At 41.4% G+C, this 23,902-nt stretch overlaps 1 protein-coding gene across 5 annotated transcripts in view; it reads right to left on the bottom strand.

Moving 5' to 3' along the window:
* The window catches only part of SLC2A11 (solute carrier family 2 member 11), a 135,188-nt gene that overhangs the window by 25,117 nt on the left and 86,169 nt on the right, over window positions 1-23,902 (bottom strand). For all 5 annotated transcript variants that reach the window (XM_088477842.1, XM_088477844.1, XM_088477845.1 and 2 more), the window contains 3 exons: window positions 11,255-11,367; window positions 6,959-7,100; window positions 5,882-5,935 (listed from right to left, as the gene is read on the bottom strand). In XM_088477842.1, coding sequence (XP_088333968.1) covers window positions 5,882-5,935; window positions 6,959-6,979 — 75 coding nt within the window. In that variant the 5' untranslated portion in view covers window positions 6,980-7,100; window positions 11,255-11,367. The remainder of the gene's footprint in view (window positions 1-5,881; window positions 5,936-6,958; window positions 7,101-11,254; window positions 11,368-23,902) is intronic.

Genomic DNA, 23,902 nt, shown 5'->3' with positions numbered 1-23,902 from the left:
CGATTCAAAAGCGGGCGATGTAGTACACGCACATGCCGCTCTTACAGTAGCCCTGAGATCATGTATTTGTGTGCACACCTCAATGTGGCTGTGAACAAAAATAATAATTTTGGTGCGAAATTGGGGTGCAGTTTGGTTTGCTGTTGCTAGCATTTGTATGTTATTAAAACAGCAATCGCGGGCATCTCCTGTAAATGAATCAACCCAGTTGTCATCATTTTGTTTCATGGAATATTGGATGTGGGCACATCTGTGCAATTTAAACAGTTGTATCTGCATGTGTGGCCAATGTTAATGTTATTAGGCCCTAATCCACCAAAAAGATCATCCTAGGTGGTAGATTTACTAAAGCTTCTAAAAATGAAAAGCCGAGGTGTTGGTTATAGCAAACAATCAGATTGTAGCTATCATTTCTATATTGCATTCTAGAAATGATAGAATCTGATTAGTTGCTATGGGTAACAGCTCCACTTGTCTGTTTTAGAAGCTTTAGTAAATCTATACCTATGACTGTTAAGACGTCACAAATATTAGGCAAAATATTACACAGTGAAAGGACTATTAGATCAGATGTAACCAGGGCTGTGGAGTCGGTAATATTATACTAATAGAAGAGTCGGGTTCAAAGGATTTTTTAGTCCTTTGCACCAAACACACTTAAAAAACCCAACATTTATATTACTAAAACCTTAGCATTATAATGAGAGTGAAATAAACCAATCTCCACAAAATAAAAAAAACAGGTGCTGATAGACCAAACTGTTAATTATCTGGAAAAATCCACTAACTGAAATTACAGCTGCAGTAGCCTAATAGAGCCTTCAGAAGCTAAATGGTACTTTAAAAAAGTATACTTAAACAATATAACTGAGGATGGCGCTGACTCTTTATAATAGAAAACTTGACATGGCAGAAACAAACAATCAAGACACTTATAAAAATGTATGAATATTTAATTGATGACTAACATCATAAAAGTTAAATATTAATGAAAATCAATGCTGACATAAAACACAATAGTATTTAAATATTATTCGTTGTGCATAATAAAATCCTGGCTCTTGCCAAATATATATAAATGTATATATATTTCCACCTACAAATCTGGTATGCTGGCTGCAGAGATGTGTTAAAGTGGCAAATAGGTATAATGTTAATTAATACCTAAAACACCTACAGTTAGCTGCAGTTAGGATGTGTCAAATTAGCAGCTGTGTATGCTTGTCTGCATTAGGTATGGTTCTCGTGAGGAGGGAGTAATAAAGACAACATGGCATAGCAATCAACAGTAGTTGAGAGGATTAATCATTGGACTGAGTTCCAGAACAACTTCATTTTCAGGCAAAACCACTATATACGGCCTAGGGTGACCATCTCCCCACAACACTTCCAACACCTTACGGAGGACTGCGGCAAGATAGCATCTAGGCGAGTATGTGCAAAGTATCATCTAAGCATATATTCTTGAATTCTCACACAATTAAGGATTTAGGAACATTTTTTAGTGACCTCTTCCATATCTCATTCCCAGGGCAACTCATGATACCCTTTAGTTGGTTTGTTGTGAGAGCTGAAAAGGCCATAAAGGGATTATATAAGTAGATGAGCACCAAAAATGGAGGAATGTAGTTGGTGTAATTGACGGTACTGGTAAAAACATTTCAAGGGAATATAAAATTTGTCTTGTAGGGTGAAGAAGTCAGGAAATGTTGACAGGGGGAGATGTTTTGTAGAAATGTCATGTTATTATTGGTAATGGGATTAAAAGGCTTGAGATCAAAGAATGGAGGGAAGGCTTTATTGTTCCACAGAAGAAGATTATGAAGCAGATCAAACACTCTGGAGTAATATTTCCATATTGAAAGTGTGAATCAAAGGGTGGGGAGGAGTTGAGAAGATGTGGGTCTATGCTTGTGGGGGGTCTAGCAGTGTGTATGGAGAGAGAAAACTAATAGTCAGCCTCTAAATCATTCAGACCCTAAAAGGAGTGCTGACATGGACTAGAGCCGCTGGGTGGAATGTGAAGCTAAGTAGTATTTCTGGAAGCTAGGTAGACCGAGGCATCCATGTTTAAAGTGTTTATTCAGAATACAGAAACGTACTCTGGGTCTCCTGCCACTCCAAATTAATTTGAAGGAGAGCGTTGAAGTTGTGTAAGGGAAAAAAATGGGACACGAACAGGAAGTGTCTTGCAAAGATAGAGAAAAAGAGAAAGTATGTTCATTTGTATGACATTTACATGGCCAACCCAAGATATAAAATGGCTATTCAAGTTTGCCAGATCTCTCCTGATGGTCCCCAGTAATGGGATATTCGTAGAGAAAAGCAGATCATAAAATGGGGTAAGTTGGATGCATAGATATTTTATGGTGTGGGTGTACCAGCAGACTTTTATGCAAACTTGAGAAGGTGGAGTGTAGAAGGGTCAACATTTAATGGAAGGGCCTTGTTTTGTCCGAGTTTATTTTGAAGTTAGACATTTGGCCATAATCACGAAGATCAGAGACCAGAGAGTAGTGCAAGGTGAGGGAATCTGTAATCTGTAACAATGAGAAGGACATCATCTGTGTATAAATCAGATTGTGGCCTGATGGGGTCAATCTATATCCCAGAAACTACAGAATATATGCATAATCTGGCAGCAAGAGGTACAATAATAAAAGCTATCAAGAGAGGTCACAAGGAGCAGACCTATCTTGCAAATGCTAAAAGGAGCTAAAGCAAATTCCATTAGCAAGAATCGAGGCTGAGGGACTCAACATAGGATGTTCCTTCGAAAGACAACAGCCTGAAGAGATAAGTGTATAAAACTCCAATGGGTGCTAATCAGGAATGATCCAGTAGATCAACAGGGTTTTTTACTTACCTATAGATTTTAGGTAAGTATTTAATAGGGACGCAATATTTAATAAACAATTAGCATACAAAGTCCTTCATTAAGGCAGCAATAATAATTAGGACAAGGTGGAACTACTTTGTATTTTAATACTACTGGGGGCAATTTTTTTTTTCTTTCTATCTAACAGGGGCACTAAAAATTATTTATTGCCTTAACGGCAGCACAATTATGTATTTATAGATCTACCAGATGCAATATTATGTATTTATTTAGTAACAGGGACAATAGTGTAGTGTACGCCATTGTGCAAAAACAACAGCAATTATGCACTAGTGCATTGTGGCACTTATAGTGCTACAAGACCCCGTACTATAATTGACCTTGGTATCCTCCAGCCAGGGGTACAAGCAGGGGCCCACCATTACTTATAACCTCTAAATGTAAAGGCCCATCTTTCTTTTTTAAGTTACACTTATGACCGGGCCCTAAAGTGGAAGTTTTACCATATTGTATGACTATCCCACATGTAAGTTAGGGGTTTGTAAAACCACCGCACAGACGCCAAGGCAGTAAATCTTGTGTTTTGGGCATGAAAACCACATCCGATGTGTGGTGATTTGCTTACCACATACCAAACCACATTGCAGTAAACTTCTCCTTAAATCATTCCATGACCAGGATTATAATCCTATATGACTATGTACCTGAAAAATGCATAATGGCTTAGCAATGCTGCCTCACTACACAGGGGCTGGGGTTCCATCCTGACCCGGCTCTATCTGTATAGTATTTGTATGTATCACCTAAGGGGCATATTCAATTAGCCGTAAAAAGTCCCGTCCTTTTTGCTTGCCGGACTTTCCGCCTACGTCGCGTGTTTTTGGAGAAAACACTTCCCATGCGTGAGGCCGCTTTTCGCCCTATTCAAGTTCAAAGAACGCCAAAACGCGTGTCCCGGCGAAACTCAAACAGGCGAAAATCACTGTCAGATTTGGGAAATCAGCCTGACACCCCCCCAAAAGATGCACTGACATTGGGGATCACTATAGATACAACCGAATAGCCCTACTGAAGGCATTTGTTGTGCTTAAATGCTCTCAATAGCTGCTAATTAGCGTCTTTTCACAAGTGGTGAAGAATAGCATTTAGCAGTTTTTTGACAAAAATAAGTAGTCCCAGCAAATTTTGGGTACATGAAAATGGGTGCAAACATAGTTACAAATCTAATAAATGTAAACAACACACCTTCAGCAATCACCTCCAATCAAAAAAACTCCTGGGGAATACTTGGGGGACCCCCTGGAGTCTATTTTGCTGGTTTTTAAGTTTGTCCCCCAACTTTCGACTTTTTTACCCCCAAAACGAAAGTACTTTTTTTGGGGTGATCTAAAGTCTTTTTTAAACTTTTTTGACGCAGTTTACTTTTGGGGGGCTGTCCCAAGGCTACAGGGGTGTTCCCCCAACTTTGACCCCAAATTCCCAAGTCTGCCATTTTTTCCGCCTGCATTCAGAGGCGAATCTTTTCCATTGGTTACGAGGCGCAGACTTTTCGCACCGGCTAAAAGTCTTTGGAAATGAATACGGGGATAAGTTCTCGTCTGGCGAAATTACGTCACCAGTGAAAACTTTTCACCGAAAATGGCTAATTGAATACGGCCCTATGTTTCTGTGGGTTTATCCTATTGAGCTAGTGTGGTAGAGAATTCAGACTGTACCCTCCCATGGGGCAGTGACTGATTAAATGTTCACTGCAAAGCACGATATATTATGTACAGTAAGTGGTAATTGTGATGCATACGAGGCGCAAAATAGGAATTAATGGTTTTAATGATTAAAAATATTAAGAATGGTAAAAAGTATGGCAATACACATGTAAATAACAATAAAAGAACAATAAGAAATTAATCCATAAATGTTCTAATAAATGATCCCTTCAGCCTAGTCCTAGATTCATGGGATCATAATAAAATATGATAAAATATGGTATTGTGTGATTGAAATAAACATAAACATATAGGCACCTCAGGAAGAAAGGCAGTTCAATGTTTTCCAAATGATGGCATCAATGTGTGAACAGCAACATCACATATAGTAATCCCTTTGAGTTGTTAAAGTTCGTAGAATTTATTAAAAAGCTGTTTTGAGTACCATCAGTCATTGAAATTCAACTCAACTCAAAGGGATTACTATATGTAATGTTATACATTTATTAGAACATTTATGGATTAATTTCTTATTGTTCTTTTATTGTTATTTACATGTGTATTGCCATACTTTTTACCATTCTTAATATTTTTAATCATTAAAACCATTAATTCCTATTTTGCGCCTCGTATGCATCACAATTACCATTTAAATAAATAGTGGCACAGGAAAGCCACTAACATTCGAAGCAGCACCTAGGAATTAAAATCATAACTTAAGTAGTCACTTTCAATTTAGCTTTTTGTTTAAGAGCGCATTGAACCAAGTTTTTTTCTTTATATGTACAGTAAGTGATATTTAAAGGAAAGTAATAACATAATCTGCTGAAGACACAACCTGAACAACAATGATTTCATTGAAGATTGGAATATATTGTAATGCGTATGATTCGTCATTTCAGAGTTTGTTTCCACGCAAATTACTAAGTACATGAATTGATCTCCATGCACAGATGATTCAGCAATGATTTATTCCATATGGGAACAGTTTAAGTGTGTTTCTCTAGTGTTTGAACAATTGAATATCAAGCTCCCGGAATCAGATTTTTACAGTTTAGGATCATTTGTTTTATTGTTTATGTGCATTGTTGAATAAATGTATTTGATGTTTTGCACAGCTGATTCATCTGGTCTGAATATTTTATATTGTGGTTAGGTGTATTTTGGAACAGATTTTTTTTTATTGTCTTTGACTGACATATATGTATATAGTTATTATAATATTAATTAAAATGGCACTTAAATAACACCCAGAAAAATGTGTCCTGTGTACCAACGTTTCAGTATAATTATATACTTTCATCAAGGTGTATAAGAAGATTATGCTACAGCTACTCACCGCTACTGGTCTCTGTTCCAGCCGATCAACCTCCTCTTTTAGACCATTGTTTCTCTGAGGAATATAATTATATTTAAGTGTTAGTATAAGTAACTAAATATAATTACACGTGCACCACAGTAAAAATAAATAAATATATATATATATATATATATATATATATATACATACTCTAGCTATAATATCTCGCGTTACATGGCTTTTATTTATTTATATTTCTCTGTCTCCACCCTGCCCCTCTCTTCCTCTCCTTTCACCCATCTATCTTTCTCTATGTACCCCCCTATTTTCTCCCTTCCTCACTCCAGTTTCTCCTCTCCTTTCTTTCATCCCTCCCCCTGCTGTCTCTCTCTATCAGGCATCACTGACACTAGTAGGAGGGGCCAGCGTTCAGACCAGCCCTGATATGTGGATCTCCTATTAGATGACCTAGGTCCTAGGCCATCCTCTACTGACTGCCCCCTGTAGGGTTCTTCAGGCCCTAGTTGGAAGCTAAGAGAGTTGTCTAATAGATGATCTGGCTCTGGCTCCACAAGCCCTTTTTCATTTCTTAAATTTTTTAAACAATGATGTATATATCCAAGTATCTATGTATTTTCAGGTATGTCTTGTATCTTGTAAACTAATTTCACAATGTACAGTAAAAGATGTAGCATTTTTGAAAAGGTTAAAAGTCATATTATATCCTAATATATCATATTGTAGTTCCAAATATTTGAAATCTCGTAGGTTACTTACCAATTAGTAAGAAGACATTTCTTGTACTATTTATATAGTATGTTACTGGAGAGTCGAAACCACTGAGGTCAGATACAAAAAATTGGCACATGCATGCCAAACGTAACCAGCTGTCAACTGTGAAACTTTGTAACGCTTTGGACATTAATAATGTAAACCTCAATGCTAGTGAAATGCGAATTTCAATTGTGCTCTTATCACATTATACTACAACAGAGGTATTTCAGGCTCAGCGTAATTTCAGTGTACAGGAAAAAATAATTTTTCCAAATTTAAGATCTACAAATTATTTTGTACTTACAACCTTTCTTACCAAATTAATCTTACACATTTTCTTACCATGTTCTGCTCTTGGTCCATTCTTTTGCAGACAAATAAGATATTCTACTGTAGACCTCGTGTATGTAATGATTGTTGAGAAGTAAATTTTTAAACCTCATCCTTCAAGCGTGGGCCGTTTAGTTATCCATTTTGGCTGAAACTAAGGGGTTACATCATAATATCATGTTGATGATTAAGAAAATATATTTATATATGTACAGATCAGCTCATCAGAAATCCAACCATACAGTAGCTCATTATTTCAGGAAGTACCACAGTCTTAAAGATTAGTCAGCTACAGTACATTAAACTAAAACATAATGTTCCATGAAAACAGTTTCCATCTTTCCCGATTTTGGCATGACAATACTTATATGTGTACATTGGGCCTGATTCAGACCCGCTAGTGAGCGCTATTCACTCGCAAGTGGGTCGATGGTGGCCCAGTGCGCATGCGCACGACGGAGCCGGCTCCATCGCGCGCATGCACGAGACCCGGATAGCAACGGGCAATCCGTCGCTCCGGGTCTCGTACCAAAGGGTGCGTGCTGTCGATGTTGAGTGACAGCACGCCCCCTTTGGTGGGCGGGCCGGGGGCGTGGCTGCCCAGACGGAGGCCTACCGTCTGGGGCTGGCCCCACTGACATCACTGTTAGAGCCGAAAGCACTCTGGGGCTTGCGGCAACGAGACCCTACCACAAGGGTCTCGTCGCAAGCCCGATGGTCGCGATGGTCTTGACCATCGCGACTATCTTCCTGGCCGCTCGCTATAGCTGTGGGTGGTCACCCACAGCTATGCGAGCGGCCAGGAGGCCGCTCTGAAAAACAAGAAGGACGGCCCTGATTCAGAGCGAGCGCTCTGTCAGAGCGCCCGGCTCTGAATCAGGCCCATTGTGCGCATGACAATCCTGATATGTGGGCATGACAATCCTGATTTGTGGGCATGACAATCCTGACATGTGAGCGGGGGCGTAACTAGGTAATTCAAAGCCCCATAGCAAAAGTTTGTACGGGCCCCTATGTACCACCTAATGGTGAAAAATATATATAACACATGTAACTTTGACAAGGAATATGGGCCCCCCTCAGCCCTGGGCCCCATAGCAGCTGCACCTGTTGCACCTATGGTAGTTATGCCCATATATGTGGACATGACAATACTGATTTATGGGCATGACAATCCTGATATGTGGGCATGACAATCCTGATTTATGGGCATGACAATCCTGATATGTGGACATGACAATTCTGAATTATGGACATGACAATTGTGATTTGTGGGCATGACAATCCTGATATGTGGGCATGACAATCCTGATTTGTGGACCTCTCAAGGGGCAGCTTTGGTAAAAAGTGGACATTTCTGGGCAGATCGCAGTGAGGATTGAGTATGGTATGGATAGATCAGGAGCGGGGGTTATCTCTCCTGACTTCTCATATGTCTAAATGATTGGTGTTATGCTACCAGACAATTGTCAATCTGAAAACCCCAAAAACGTATTAAGTTCCAAAACCTGTTAGTAATATCACTGGTGACAATTTGCATGTTTTGTCTATTTTTTTCTCCAAAGGTGGCAAAAAGTTTTGAAAATGAGCCATTTTTTATCAGGAAACGTCAGAATATATACAGAACATCATGTAAATATCTCATTAACAGTAACAATGATGTAAATATTTTTAGAGACTAATAGAAAGCACATAAAGAAAATGGTTTATTTTAAGTTACTTCCTTTTTAAAGCATAATAGAGCTGGACATGACAGTCACATGACTGCCGGGACCCAGAGACCATGCTGGAGCCGCTGGCTGGGCCACCAGGGACGATATGTCAACAATCTACATGTCAACATATCACCGCTGTCTACATGATGAATGTCGACATGGTTAATATCAACATTATGACCATATTGACATTCTCATGTGGACATTATGACTGGATATCATAAAACACCTGGGTAGATGTAGGTAGGAAAGTAATTTGCTTATTGAGTAAAATACTGAATACTGTATACTATTACATTACCATACATCTTTCCTGCTTTTGCATTGAAGTAAAATGAACATTATGTATATGTGATGGTTTTGTGTTGCACTGCTTTCATCTTCATTACTTTTATCTTAACTGAGAGTGTGACTGCGCATATGCGCCTGTCAGGAAGGGATCACTTACAGGTGCTCAATACCTGATGATGATAAACCGCAGATGCATCTGGATGAATGTGAATTCCTCCCACTGATACGATTACTGTTAGTACTGCGGCTGCTTCTGGTTGGGTATCATAAGTCAACAGTCATACTATCCACATGGTTATAATGTCGATGTTGACCATGTTGAAATGTCGACATATCGTTACCTGCTCCCAACAGCTGCAGCGGCGTCTTCCAGATCCCGGCGGTTATGTGACTTCCAGGTCAGACCTCCGATCCTCCTCCCTATCATTAACCCTAATCCCTACCCCTATATCTAGTACCTAACCTTGAGGTCCCCATAGAAACCTATAGCGATATCTGCTGCCGTCCCTCCATGATACATTCGGGGGATACTTCATATTATTTAATAAATAGGCCCCATTCCGATTCAGCATCCGACTCCCCGGAGCTCCCTGGCAGTAATGGCAGCATGTTTGTTGTTTTTCTTAGCACAGGATCTGTCGTATGATCGATGCTGTGCCTCACAGGCTCATTAGGGATACAGGGCCTGATTCAGAGCCGGACGCTCTTTGAGAGCGCTCGCTCTGAATCAGGGCGTCCCTTTTTTTTTTTAAAGACGGCCTCCTGGCCGCTTGCATAGCTGTGGGTGACCACCCACAGCTTATGCGAGCGCCCAGGTGACGGTCTCGATGGTCAAGACCATCGCGACCATCGGGCTTGCGACGAGACCCTTGTGGTAGGGTCTCATGGCCGCAAGCCCCAGTGAGCTTCTGAGCCGGAAGCTCACCACTGACATCACTTGTCACCTTCGGGAATGCCTCCGTTTGGCAAGCCACCCCCCTCAACCCGCATACCAAACGGGGCGAGCTGTCGATCAACATCGACAGCCGACCCTTTTGGATGTGAGCGCCGGAGCGATTGATTTCTCGCTCGCTCCGGGGCGAGCGCGCACTGCCTAACAATTGACCCACTTGCGAGCGCATAGTGCTTGCGAGTGGGTCTGAATCAGGCCCAGAGTCATTGAAATGACTTGAATTGCTGCACGATGGATCGCATGAACAAATAAACGGCACGATCTGCACACGATATGATGGAATATATGGGCTACGCATCTGATCATAAGATCCGATTATAGGAGCTGCGGGAGCACACATCGGATCTTATATTACTAAAAAAATACACGATTTTCACAAGATCCATCATATGACTCATCAAAAACGTGCAATCGGCCCGAAATCATGCAGGTGTATGGCCAGCATAAGAAACAAAATATCTTCTATTTTACAATCTCCCTAGATCCCTTGGTTTAACATGCTGCTTTATTTAACAACTAAATTAATCTTGTACTCACTGCAAACATTACATTTCTCCTCCTCCACATCTGATTGTAAGTTCTCCTGTCTGATATCTGATGTGTTAAACACTGTAACACATTTATGTTTTTTTACAATATTCAGTCAGCTACCGACTGTTTATCAGGCTCCTAATACAAAAGGTTGAGCTGAATTATCAAGTAGACGTTTCCTTTATGTCCCAAATGTAACATGGACTGGTCCCAATATACATAGGCAAGCTCATTGTGCTGGCTAATATACAAGTATACAGACCATAAAGCAGAGCCCACTGTAGGTGGGAGCAGATATCCAAATGAATGGCTAGTATGTAAAGCAGACTTCCAATCTGGCGGCTTCTCTTTAAAGTAGAGTTGTAATCTGGTGGCTAATATATAAGAGAATACTCTACATACTTGCCGACTTTTTATATCTCCTCTCCGGGAGAAGCCTGGAGAGGAGACACAGCTGACCACTTCGAGGAGGTGGGGCCAGGCTTCTATGTCATTATACCTCGTCCCGTCACAGTAAACTGCTGCAAATTGTGGGAGTGCGAGGAGGGGCCGGGCTAAATTACACATTTCCTCCTTCCATATGGAGCTGCGATTTCTGACAATTATCTCCCCAACCTGCCAACTTCACTAGGAAGGGGGATGAGGGGGCCTATTCGAAAATTCGGGAGCCTCCAGCAACTTCAGGGAGAGTAGGTATGATTCTCTGTTCATCTTGAAAATAATGTGCAATAACAGGGTTACAGTGTTGAGTACATTCATGTCAATGTGTGCAATATAATAACTTGAAAACACCATCAAGAACGTTTATAAATTACTTGCTTAATAGGGAAGTGTAGAAGTTCCAATGTTGTTATACCATGATGAGGAAGAGGGTGGCAATGCCCAGTGTCTGCTGCTACACATCCTAGGAGCTGGTAATCCAAATGGAAAATCTAAATGAAAAATAGGGTACAAGGAATTGTTAAATGCTACTGGAAAGAGTCTATAGTTTGCAGCTTTGTAAACAATGCAAAGGTGACCCTGAATCCATGTACAGCGGATTGGTAGGAACAGCTGCTTTGGGGACACTAACAGAAGAGCAAATGTGGACATACAAAGGAGAAAAGAAAGCTCTTTTTGCTGGGGCACTCTTACAAATGAATAATCAATTAAAACTTAACTTTTATACTGGACTTACAAGACAAACCAACAAAACACACACAGAAATCTGAGAAAAATATTATTCTGAAATATTCAAATATATCAGAAAAATGTATATATATGAAAAGGAGATGTGGAAAAAAGGGAGTATTTGTCCTGGTTAGGTGCTAATTAGGATGCTAACGACTAATGGACCCAAGAGGTCTCGAATAAATCTCAAATAAATACATTTATTGATAAAAAGAATAAACATACAACATATGCATATTAGAAACACGATTTTTCACAACTTGAAAGTATATTCGATACTGTTCATATAAAATTGTGGCAGTGAATTGAATAATCCCACATGCCATTATATATGAATGGACGCCTTGAAGAAGAGACTACACGTCTCGAAACGCGTCGGCGACCTGCACCTGTGCCAACCTCCGGATTCCAAAACTTCAAAGGACTTCCTCCCTGACTGGGTACATGCGATTGGAGCCACTGCAGAGCAACCCGGGATCCTGCAGCCAACACCCGCTGGCTCCCCACTCCCTGTCATGTAGGACTTTCCTCAATTCATGAACAAATCCATTCATTTATAATGGCATTTTAACTTCAATTATTTTATTTACATTGAGAAATTTTTTTTTTTGTATTCGTTTATTGAAAATAAATGGTGGCGCAGTAATTTTGTACAAATGACGTGTCAGACAAAATTATTCAATAGTATATCAGCAATAGACAGGTAACGACATTTGTCACAGAATATATGAATAGTTAACAGTCAAAAACCAATTAGAACGTGAGTATGCTGGAATAGAAAAGGGGATAATAGAGGGTAGGGTGAGGATGAATGTATATGAGTGGGAGGGAAGGAGGAAAAAAAAAAAAAAAGGAAAAGAGAAAAGAAATGGGGGGAGAAGTGTAAAAAGATAAGCCACAGGTGGATAATGTATTTATATGTAATTATATGGAAAGCGTTGAATCGAAGCTAACCAAGGCCTGGGAGAGGTGAATTTTGAGAGGTGTACCAGGGGTTCCAAATGATATGAAATTTCCGAACAGCATTGTTTTGTAGACTGGTGATATATTCCATATTTGCTACAAACCAGATTCTGTTTATTAGCTCCTGTCGGCTGGGAGTGTGTTGAACTTTCCAATTACGAGCAATTTGAAATTTGGCTGCGCAGGATACGTGAAGGATTAGTTTATTTGTAGTGATGGGGATGGAATCAATCGGAGCGCAAAGTAAAAGAGTAGCTGGAGAAAAAGAGATCGGAATGGTAAGAATTTGGGAAAGTAGGGTACGGACCATGTTCCAGAATGGGACAATCAGGGGGCATGACCACCACTTATGAAAATAAGTTCCGAGTGGACCGCACCCTCTCCAACAAAGATTGGAGGTGCTGGGGTAGATTTGATGTAAACGCTCTGGCACTAAGTACCATCTGGTATATACCTTGTATGAGTTCTCGCGTATGGCCACACTAATGGAGCATTTAGAAATAGTCAAGCGTATAGTGTCCCATGCTTCTTCCCCGAGAGAAAGGGCAAGATCCGCTTCCCAAGCCTGCTCATGTGTTTCGAGCGGAGGAGGCTTCAACGTCAGTATGAAGTGATAAAGGTGCGAGATAGCATGCATAATCTCTCTATAGGTGTGGGGTTAGGAGGGGAGCGGGTGGAGGGATTCGAGCTAGCGAAGTGGCAGATTTGTAAATATTTATAGTGAAGTTTGTTGGGAATTTTATGTTTGTCTTGAATGTCCGAAAATGATCTAGGTGAGGAAACTTCAACTATATGGTGAAGCCTAGTAATGCCTGCTGAAATCCAGGGGGAAGCCACTGTCTGGGATAGACCAGGGGGGAATGCAGGATTGTTCCAAATGGGGGTTAGAGGGGAAGGGTGTGGAGAAAGGTCCAGTTTTTTTTATTAAGGGAGTCCCAGTTATTAAGCGTCAGTGCTATAGTGGGGAATAAAAGAACGGATCTAGGTCTGTGTTTGCGGGGCGTCCAGGGTAGATAAGAGACTGAGTGTACACCTACCAAGTCGCTCTCCAGGTCAACCCATCTCTTAACATGGCGAAGTGAGTGCCAGGCGGCCAACTGACTTAATCGGGTTGCATTATAGTAGCGGTGCAGTGAGGGTAACCCCAAGCCTCCGTCCCAGGGACGCTTAGTGAGTATGTTTCGACGGATTCTGGGTTTTCGGTAGTTCCAGATGAATTTACAGAGTGCGGTTTGAAGTGTGTTGAGGGTGTGGGAGGGGATAGGAATAGGGAGAGTTTGGAATAGGTATAATAGTTTGGGGAGAATGTTAATTTTCACGGCGTTGATACGACCTACCCAGGAGAGAAAGTGTGTTTGCCATTGTTGCAGGTCTCTCTGGATTGAGCTGATGAGGGGGGGGGGGGGTAGTGGCTTTATATAGAGAATCATAGGATTTAGTAATGAATACTCCTAGATATTTGAGGGAATCTTTTTTCCATATGAAATTAAAATTTGATTGCAATAATGACTTCATATTGCCGGGTAGATGTATAAGAAGGGCTTCGGATTTGGTATGATTAACCTTGTAACCAGACAGGGAGCCATATATAGAGAGTTCTCGAAATAGATTGGGAAGAGAGGCGAGTGGTTTTGTTAGCGTGAAAAGTATGTCGTCCGCGAATAGAGATAGAGTATATTGAGAATGTTTAACCTTAACCCCAGTAATATCGGGATTGGCCCGTACACGAGAAGCGAGTGGTTCAATAATAAGGGTGAATATGAGTGGCGATAGAGGGCATCCCTGTCTGGTCCCATTCGCTATTGAGAAGGAATCGGAGATCAGGCCTCCTGCTGAGACCGTAGCAGAGGGATTGGAGTAGAGGGCTTGGATGGCTTGCAAAAACTGTCCTCGGAATCCGAATTGGCGCAATGTTTGGAAAAGAAAAGGCCAGGACACCCTGTCGAAGGCTTTCTCCGCGTCCAGAGCAAGCACCAGAGAGGGGAGTTTGTGAATATTAATATAGTGGACTAGATCGATTGCGCGCCTAGTGTTGTCTAATGCTTGTCTGGACGGGACAAAGCCCACTTGGTCGGGATGGATTAAAGAGGGAAGGAGGGGATTTAGCCTATTTGCAATCACCTTAGCAAAGAGCTTTAGATCAGTGTTAAGTAGTGAAATGGGACGGTAATTAGTCACTAAAAAGGGATCCTTATTAGGCTTCGGGATGACGGTTATGGTGGCTCTAGTCGTGTGCGGATGAAATGAAGAACCTTCTAAAATACAGTTGAAAGCCACAGTTAGGTGAGGTATCAAGGAAGTTTGAAAAGTTTTATAGTAGGACATTGGAAGTCCATCAGGACCTGGCGCCTTCGAGGACTTTTGTGTTTTGAGAGCCGAAACAATTTCTTCTGCAGAGATAGGGTCGTTTAGCGCGGAAGAGGTGGCGGTATCAATTTGGGGGAGATTACAAGAAGCTAAATAGTCCGCAGTTGAGGTGTCAGTGGTAGTGTCATTTGTTGGGGGGAGATTGTAAAGGCGTTCGTAGTAATTTTTAAATAAAGAATTGATAGTGGATGGACTATAGTGGCTGGTTCCACGGTCATCGTTTAATGCTGGGATAGCAGTCCTGGCTTTACGGGCCTTCAATCTGTTGGCCAGTAGGGAATCAGCTTTATTGCTCTTTTCGTAAAATTTTTGGTTGAGCCAACGTAGGGCCTGTTCAGTCTTTTCAGCATTAAGGGCACTGAGGGCATTCCTGGAGGAGGTCAGTTGGGCGTAGAGTGAATTAGAGGGAGTACGTTTATGAGCGGTTTCAAGGCGTTGAACCTCTCTGGTCAGGAATTTAATTTGGGACCTATGCTCCTTATTTCTAAAAGAAGCATAATTAATGATGTGCCCACGAATAACAGCTTTATGCGCTTCCCACACCAAAGGGGTGCAAGTAGGGTCGTTATTTAAGGAAAAATAGTCCTCAAGAGCGGACTTCACCCTTTCCTGAAATTTCGGAATGGTAAGCAGAGTCTCATTCAAACGCCACGGGGGTCGCGAGGGTGGAACATCAAAAAAATCGAAGGACGCGGTGACGATGGAGTGGTCTGACCAAGCATTAGACAAAATAGAGGAGTCAACAAGATGTTCACTGGCTGACGTACTACAAAAAATAAGGTCTATTCTCGAGTAGGACTGATGGGGTATCGAGAAGAAAGTAAAATCCTTAGATGAGGGATTAAGGGCCCTCCATGTATCAAATAGACCCGATTCACTGAGGTGATTATTTAGAGAGCGAGTTGCCGGACAGGGTCGTGTTCTGGTAGGGGTAGGACCTTTATCAAGCTCGTGGTTAAGGACTGCGTTGAAGTCTCCTCCGACAATGAGGCTACCTATCCTGTATTTGTTTATTTTAGAGAAAACAGATTTGAAGAATGATGATTGATCTGAATTGGGAGCATATATATTGACAATCGTGCATTCTAAACTGCCTAATTTGCCTGTCAAGATAATATACCTCCCGTCTGAGTCTGTATGTACTGTGTGTAAAGAGAAAGGGATTTTACTATTGATCAGTATCGCTACTCCATTGTGTTTAGACCGACTAGAAGAATAGTACGTGGTGGGGAAACTTTTAGTATGCAGTGAGGGATGTGACTGCGCTTTGAAGTGGGTTTCCTGGATTAGAATAATCCCTGCCTTGAGATCTCGGATAGTTCGGAAAAGTGATGAGCGCTTCTGAGGGGTGTTTAAGCCCTTGGAATTAAGGGAGGCAAAAGTTAGCGACATTTGGGTAGAGCGTGATACTCAATGTGGATAATGTAGGTGGGAGATTCCTGGTTCGCTGAGAGGTAGAAAGAAAAAGAAAATAAAGACAGGGGGAAAAAAAAAAAAAGAAAAAAAAGAAATGAGATATGGAGAGAAATTAGAAATGTGGAAGACAAGGGGGAGAGAACCGGGTGGGAGTTCCCCGTGTCCAGCAGGGGAAAACACACTCGGAAAGTGGGACTAGGTAGTCCAGAAAGGTAGTAGGGAAGGGAATCCGAACTACCTTTAGGTAACTTAATTAAGGTAGATTAGAAAACAAGTAACTGTATATACTGGAGAATGCTGAAAATAGAGGAGAGAGATGAGGGTGTCAGGGAGCTTTGGCCCTCCAATTGTGGTTGTGTAGTAAAGGTAGATGAAGACCTAGGGACGTCTGAAGAGATGTCAATGTGAAATATCAGAGGGGAGGGGAGAGAAAACATATAGAAGAGCCCAGATAAGGGTATACTTATTAAATATAACATCAATTATAATTGCATATAAAACATACATAAACATTTCAAATATGTTTGTCAGATATTCTTAGAAACAATGAAAGAATAGAGTAATATTGGTCGTGTGGGACCCACATGCGAAGTCCTAATGAACAGAGCATTCCTGTAGCTCCGATGGAGTGATAGACTTACTAAGAGACAACGTTGATATATAGCAAAAAAATTCTACTATGAATCAATAGAGCAGGTAAAACAACTACAAACATCTTAATGCATAGTATTATGATTAGGAAAAAGGATACGAAATGACTGTCTGTGTAGAGATTCAGGACCAAAATTAGGATCCCATGGCGGAGGATGGTAGTCTCCGCCCAATAGTAGTATGTTTCTCGGAAGAGTATTCAGGTATAGCGAGTGAACCCAAGTGGGAATAAGAAACAACATGTAACTGTGGTCATATTATATGTCCTCTGAAGCAGTTGGAGAGGGGCCGGAGTCTTCCAAATGGGAAAGAAAGTCTTTGCCTTCTTTAGGGGTTCTGATGATAATCGTTTTGCCGTTGAAGTCAACCATTAGTTTGAAGGGGAAACCCCAATGATAACGGATGCCCCGTGCTCTTAGTGCTCTCGTTAAATCTTGAAGTTCTCTGCGTTTCAAAATTGTAATGGGGGCCAGATCTTGGAAGAATTGTAATTTGATGTTGTCATAGAGAATATGGGGTTTTCCACGTGTAGGGGCCAAGACTTTTTCTTTGTCCTTAAAACTTAGGAAGCGTATGACGACATCTCTTGGGGGTTCACCTTCTCTTGGTTTAGGTCTCAGGGCTCAATGGGCTCTTTCAAGGGGCAACGGATGGGAGGATAAGTCAGGGAGAATGGTGGAGAATATGTTATGGAAATAAGTCTCTAAGTTATCCGGAGAGACCGATTCTGGGATATTTCGTATGCGGAGGTTGTTTCGTCTTTCTCGATTCTCCAAATCCTCATTCTTGGTACGAAGATTAGCAAGATCCTGGATAATGTGATCGATGTCCCTATGAGTCTCATTTTGGAATTTTTGAAGGGTGTCTTGGCGTGATTCTAATTTAGAGGTTCTTGTAGAAAGTGAGGATAGGTCTGATTTGATCGAGGAAACTGCTTTGTCTAACTTAGACTCTAAAGATTCTTTGAAGTCAGTAATAAGGGATCGCAGAGCCATTATATCTTCTTTTGTGGATAGAGCTGAAGAAGGTGTGTCCTCTACCTCTGCATGGGGGGGATGGAGGGTCGGCGGCCGCTGATGACTTGTCACCTTTAGGAAAGTGTTGAGAGATGTCACCACCCACACGTTTTCTGGTATTAGCATTTGACCTGTTCATAATGGCGATGAGGGAGAAGGTGGTTAGAGGTAAGTATGGTGACTGAGAGGACTCTATAGGCCTGGTTGAACAGCGACAGAGGACCGGAGATGACGGACGTCTGCAGATATGCACAAAATGTAATTGTGCGGCCTTTGTTAAGAAAAGAACCACAGGAGGACACTGCTCCAACTCTCTCAGGGGGTCATTGCTTCAAGTTGTAAACACATTTATTTCAGTGTCATAAGGCGGTTTATAGGCGGCAGTGAAGTTCCGCTGGAGTTGGATATGCGTGTTCGCTTTAGAGTCGCCTGTCAGCCCAGCCAATGGTGTAGGAGAGTGAAAAAGTTTAGGGGCCTCTAGTAGGTGCAGATTTTGTAAGAAGAGGTGCAGACTGTGTGATATAAAGTGTGGACAAATGAGAATCTGCACTTATCCAAATCCGCTGAACCCGCCCGCCAGGCCGCGTCTGTTATAAAATCCCTTGTTTGTATAATCAAATGTTCAGTTTATCGTGAATACACTCACCCTTCCGATTAGTAGCAGGTGACCAGGCGACGTTGCCAGGGTGGGGAAGACCCTTGATGTTTAGAGCACAGTATACGTTGATGTAGTTGGCGGAGAGCAGATTGTAAAAGGGTCTGCCAGTGGCGTAGGGATTATCAATCCAAGGTTGGTAACTCAGAAGGGGAGAGAGTTACAGTGGAGGAAGGGTCCAGAAAGAAAGGTGAGGCACCTGAGGGCCCACACGCTGCAGGGCAGGGCTGAGAAGCAGGTCCGACAGGAGGGAGCCAGCACAGCAGGGGAGAGATAATCTGGAGAGACTGTGAGTAGGCTGGTGTGGTCTGGAATCGAGAAATTTTTTATTTATTTTATTTTTTCATTTGGGTTTTGTGAATTTCAACCCTCCATGTGGGATTATTCAATTCACTGCCACAATTTTATATGAACAGTATCGAATATACTTTCGTAAATTGTGTTTCTAATATGCATATGTTGTATGTTTATTCTTTTTATCAATAAATGTATTTATTTGAGATTTATCCGTGACCTCTTGGATCCATTAGTCGTTAGCATCCTCATTAGTGCCTAACCAGGACAAATACTCCCTTTTTTTCCACATATTCTGACCGGTTTCCACTAGGGGAAACTTTTTATCCACACGGCTTGCTTACAATAGGGAGCGCCAAGTTTCACTTTTAAAACCTTCTTTCCAAAATATGAAAAGGAGAGTATGTCATGAAAATCGATGGTACTTCTATATATATATATAGATGCGCACCAACCACAAAAAGAGCATCAAAATTAAATAAATATTTGCACCAATGAGTTGGGTATGAAATCCCGGCTGTCGGGATGCCGCTTGTCAGAATACCGACAGCGGCACCCCAACAGCCAGAATCCAGACACCCATAGGAAGTAACGTATTTATCTAACCCCTACCCTAACCCACCCTATTCTAGTGCCTAACCCTAACCTCCCCCCTAGTGTCTAAGCCTAACCTCCCCCTACCCACACCCTAAACCTAACACCCCCCTAGTGCCTATACCTAACCTCCCCCTCCCCACACCCTAATCCTAACACTGCCAACCCGGTGTCTAACCCTAACCCTCCCCCTAATACCTAACCCTAACCCTGCTACTTAGCACTAACCTCCCCCTAACACCCCGATACTTACTTTCGGGATGCCAGCTGTGGGGTTACTGGTGCCGGGATCCCGCAGTGTTGGGATTTCGGCGCCGGTATTCAGACCGTCTGCATCCCTGGATGCCAACTACATCACTGCACCAATACCTTTGAAAGTCTTGTCCACCTGAATATTATCAATTCTAAAACCTTATGTTAGACATATTGTTGTATCACATAGTAGCAATCAATGTCATAAAAGCTTTTTAGACATAGGGGCCTATTCATCAACACTAAAATAAAGTTTTTAAGGACATTTTCACAGATATCTCCTTGCTAAGTTCCCCTGCGTTAATTTCCACACTCCCCATACATTAGTATGGGGATGTGGAAATTGTGGTATTCATCAAATTCCGAAAATTATGAATTTTCGGAATTTGATGCAGTTACTATTCGCCACTGTGAGGTGGCGAATAGCAGAATCGACTTACCTGTATCCGTGTGTGCAGGTCCCCCGACGAGTCCCTCCGGCGCTCTGCTCCGTCCTCAGGCTCCGGAGGCTGGTCGGACATGTGTGCTCCGCAGCAGAGCACAAGAAAGTTTAGAAAAAAAAAAAAAAAGTTTTTTTTTTTCTAATCTGTCATGTGGTCTGCTGGGAAACCACATGACAGACCAGAAGACGGAGCCGGAGGCTGCTGCGCGGACAGGTAAGTCGGGGGGGGGGAGGTGAGTGGAGGGGGGTGGGGGTGGGGGGTACACAAACTTAACGCATCTGTAGGCAGTGCTGCGCATGTGCTGGTTTTACAGATGTAACAGCAGCACTGTTTCCAGATGCGATAAGGTAGTGTAGGCAGGGAAAAGTATCTATTTCCCGAAAAGCTGTCATCTAAAAAATGACAGCTTTTCGGAATAGATACTTATGGAGAGGTGGAATGATGAATTCCACCTATAATTAGGTAGAACTCCATGCGAGTTCTAAACCTAATTATCTCTAGAGAATTTTTAGGTTTAATGAATAGGCCCCATAGACCTTTCATATATTTGACACCAGATAATAGTAAATGAAGGACAATATCATAATAGCACACATGTATAACAGAACTCTGTAGAAATGCAGGGAACTAGTGCATAGCAGAGATACAGTGGAATGGTTTGGATGTCCTGGGGTGACCTTTCATATGTAGCGGGTGTGATTGGCACATCTTTCTCCTCAAACTGAACTTTGGATCACTGTGAACTCAGCCAGCTTCCATTTCACTGGGTCTTTTGCATGTAACTTCATACTTTAATTACAATTAGTCTGTGCAAACTGGGAGAGTTTGCACAGACTAATTGTAATTAAAGTGGGCTAGAACACATTGGTCCAGTATTATCGCAGCCTTTTACTCGTAATGTCATTAGAGGTAAGGGCATGTGATTACTGTGAGTGAAATACAGTAAGCAAATGTGATTCGTACTGTGTGCTGAGAAATGTGGTCTGACCTTTGTACAGGGGAGGTACAGAGCAGGATTTCACATTCACCAAGAAACAAAAAAACCAATAGCTTGGAACATTTGATAACATATATATATATATATATATATATATATATATATAAAATCATTACTGTAACCCAGAGGTTCCCAAACGCGGCCCTCAAAGGCACCCCGACAGTTCATGTTTTAGAGATATCCATGGTTGAGCACAGGTGGTTAAATCAAATTGACTGAGTTACTAATTGATTCACCTGTGGTCAAGCATGGATATCCTTAAAACGTTGACTGTTAAGCTGCCTAGAGGACTGAGTTTAGGAGCCTCTGCTGTAGGCTATCAGGAGGGCTAGCATGTACTTCTATTAAACACTGAGGGTTTCCTTAACAGCTGTGTCATGCATTGTTAGTTCCACTGGAAACATACTCTCTTTGAAATGTATACACAGTTTACAATATAATACCTGATAACACTTACAAGTTATTCTATATATCTCAATCAGCTGCAACAGCCTGATGTGAGCTAGTAGACACTCAATAAAAGCTTTCACTAACTGAGAGAAAACAATGAAAATGAATATAAGGCACTGTGCTAGTTAATGAATAGATAGTGTAGGCATGGCAGAAAGGCTTAATCAAGTGATAAAGCTGACAGTTCTGGATTACTTACATACCAATAGAGAGCACTATAATAAGTCCACGCAAATACAGATTCTAAAATAAATGACAATGGGCCTGATTCACTACGGAACGCAATTCTGCTTATACACATGCACGACATTTGCAAATATCAGCGGTGCTCTTTAAATGTGTGCATTCACATTGTGATCACAACCTGACATAAGGACGCCCACTTCCCTTTACTCACATCTGTATACTAGGGCAACATAGCAAAGAATCGGTAACATCGAACCCATATGCACACTTGCACAAGCCCTGACCTTACTCAGAAATTGCTAACAGCCATGCAGTGGATAATTTATGCACGCCCCTGCAACGGCATTGAAATGCACTGGCACGCCTGCGTTCGACCGACCACCCACCCCCCGTCACCACCCACAAATGGCACTTCCTGTCAAATACTCTGCACTGGGTATGCGTAGCCTCTGCAAACGCAGTTCCCATCGCAATTGTTAGTTCGTACACGCACACTGCGATGCATGCGCATACGCAGAACGCAAGAATCGACCGATTGCGTGCATCTTTGCAACTGCGATTTGTGATGAATCTTGCCCAATGTTTTTACTTAAAGACAGTTTAATGATATATATACACACGTATATACAGTCTGTAGGTTGGCCCACAGGATAAAAGGTGTACAGCAGGGTGCCCTCCTAAACAAAACATACAATTCATTCCTATAGTGTGGTATGACAACCACACACAGTAAGGAAAAGACGGCACAGTAAGGAAGAGGCGGTCCGTTGTTTGCTTATGATGTTGTGAATACAATACGTCTTTTTCACCGAATACAGGAATGCCGCCTTTTCCTTACTGTGTGTGGTTGTCATACCACACGATACTGTAGGAATGAATTGTATATATATATTTGCCAATGCAGATTTACATCAAAATATGATAGGTTATACCAACAGCAGTAGACAATACTGTGACAACTGGTACAGAATAACAGGATAGCAGTCTGCCAATACTTCATACATACGTAACAGCAACCCCCGACTCTCGTTCTGCGTTCTCTCCTCTGTTCTCCGACTGCTCCTCCTCCTTCTGTCTCTGCTCATATTTATACCTTATTTTGGTTTATACATCCAATTAGTCCAATTAATCTAATTAATATTTGCACGAACTAAGTCTTAACTGGCTATCTATGCCTTAGACATAATATTGACATATTTCCACGTTATCTTATTGTTCCCATGCAAGAACCTGCCATGGTCGCCCATTTAGCCTTCATTTCTGCTTATTGCAGTTAAATGCTATCTCAGTTAACTTGTTGGTTTATGTAAAAACTTAGACCTGCTACTGTCAGCTGTTCTGTGCATGTTAAATCTTATATATTTTAAACCTATAATTCTTATTGCTAAAACAATATATATAGCAGTTCAGCCTATGCAGATCTCCACAGATAATCAAACCTGCAGAGGAATAAAACACTAATCTCTACACACTTTTTAATATATCATTTGACATGCTTTTAGCGAAGATATAAAACAAAATGGCTGCTGCATCAGACACACACTTGCCTATGTTTAGAGAGGAAAGGGAAGTCTTATGCTCCCTAGGCCGAAGGCCATTTGACAAGTGTGGCCTTCTGCAACTCACACAACTATATATAAATTCTCAATGATTTTATATATGTCCTAAATTGCAGTACAGCCTAATAAAGTCACATAAGCATGCATATATTAATGAGTTGCTGAATGAATGTGTATGTCCAAATATTCCTGTTTTATCACAAACCATGTATAATAAAGTAAAATATCAAACATTTAATGACCAACATTATAAACACACAATATGAAACATTTATAAAAAAAATGCACAAATATATTATAATCACTTATAATCACTATTGTCATCTGCACTGATTGCAGCACCCACTCTGGGACCTTGATGTGAGCTCACATTGGGACATTCCCTTCTCCTTATCGGCACTGCCAACAGTGGAGCCGCTTGGAGATACACCCTATACTGACCATTACTAAGGAA

This window comes from Taudactylus pleione, unplaced genomic scaffold, assembly GCF_031769625.1.
Source record: "Taudactylus pleione unplaced genomic scaffold, aTauple2 ptg000205l, whole genome shotgun sequence".
NCBI lineage: Eukaryota > Metazoa > Chordata > Amphibia > Anura > Myobatrachidae > Taudactylus > Taudactylus pleione.
This window is presented reverse-complemented; position numbering and strand designations above follow the sequence as displayed.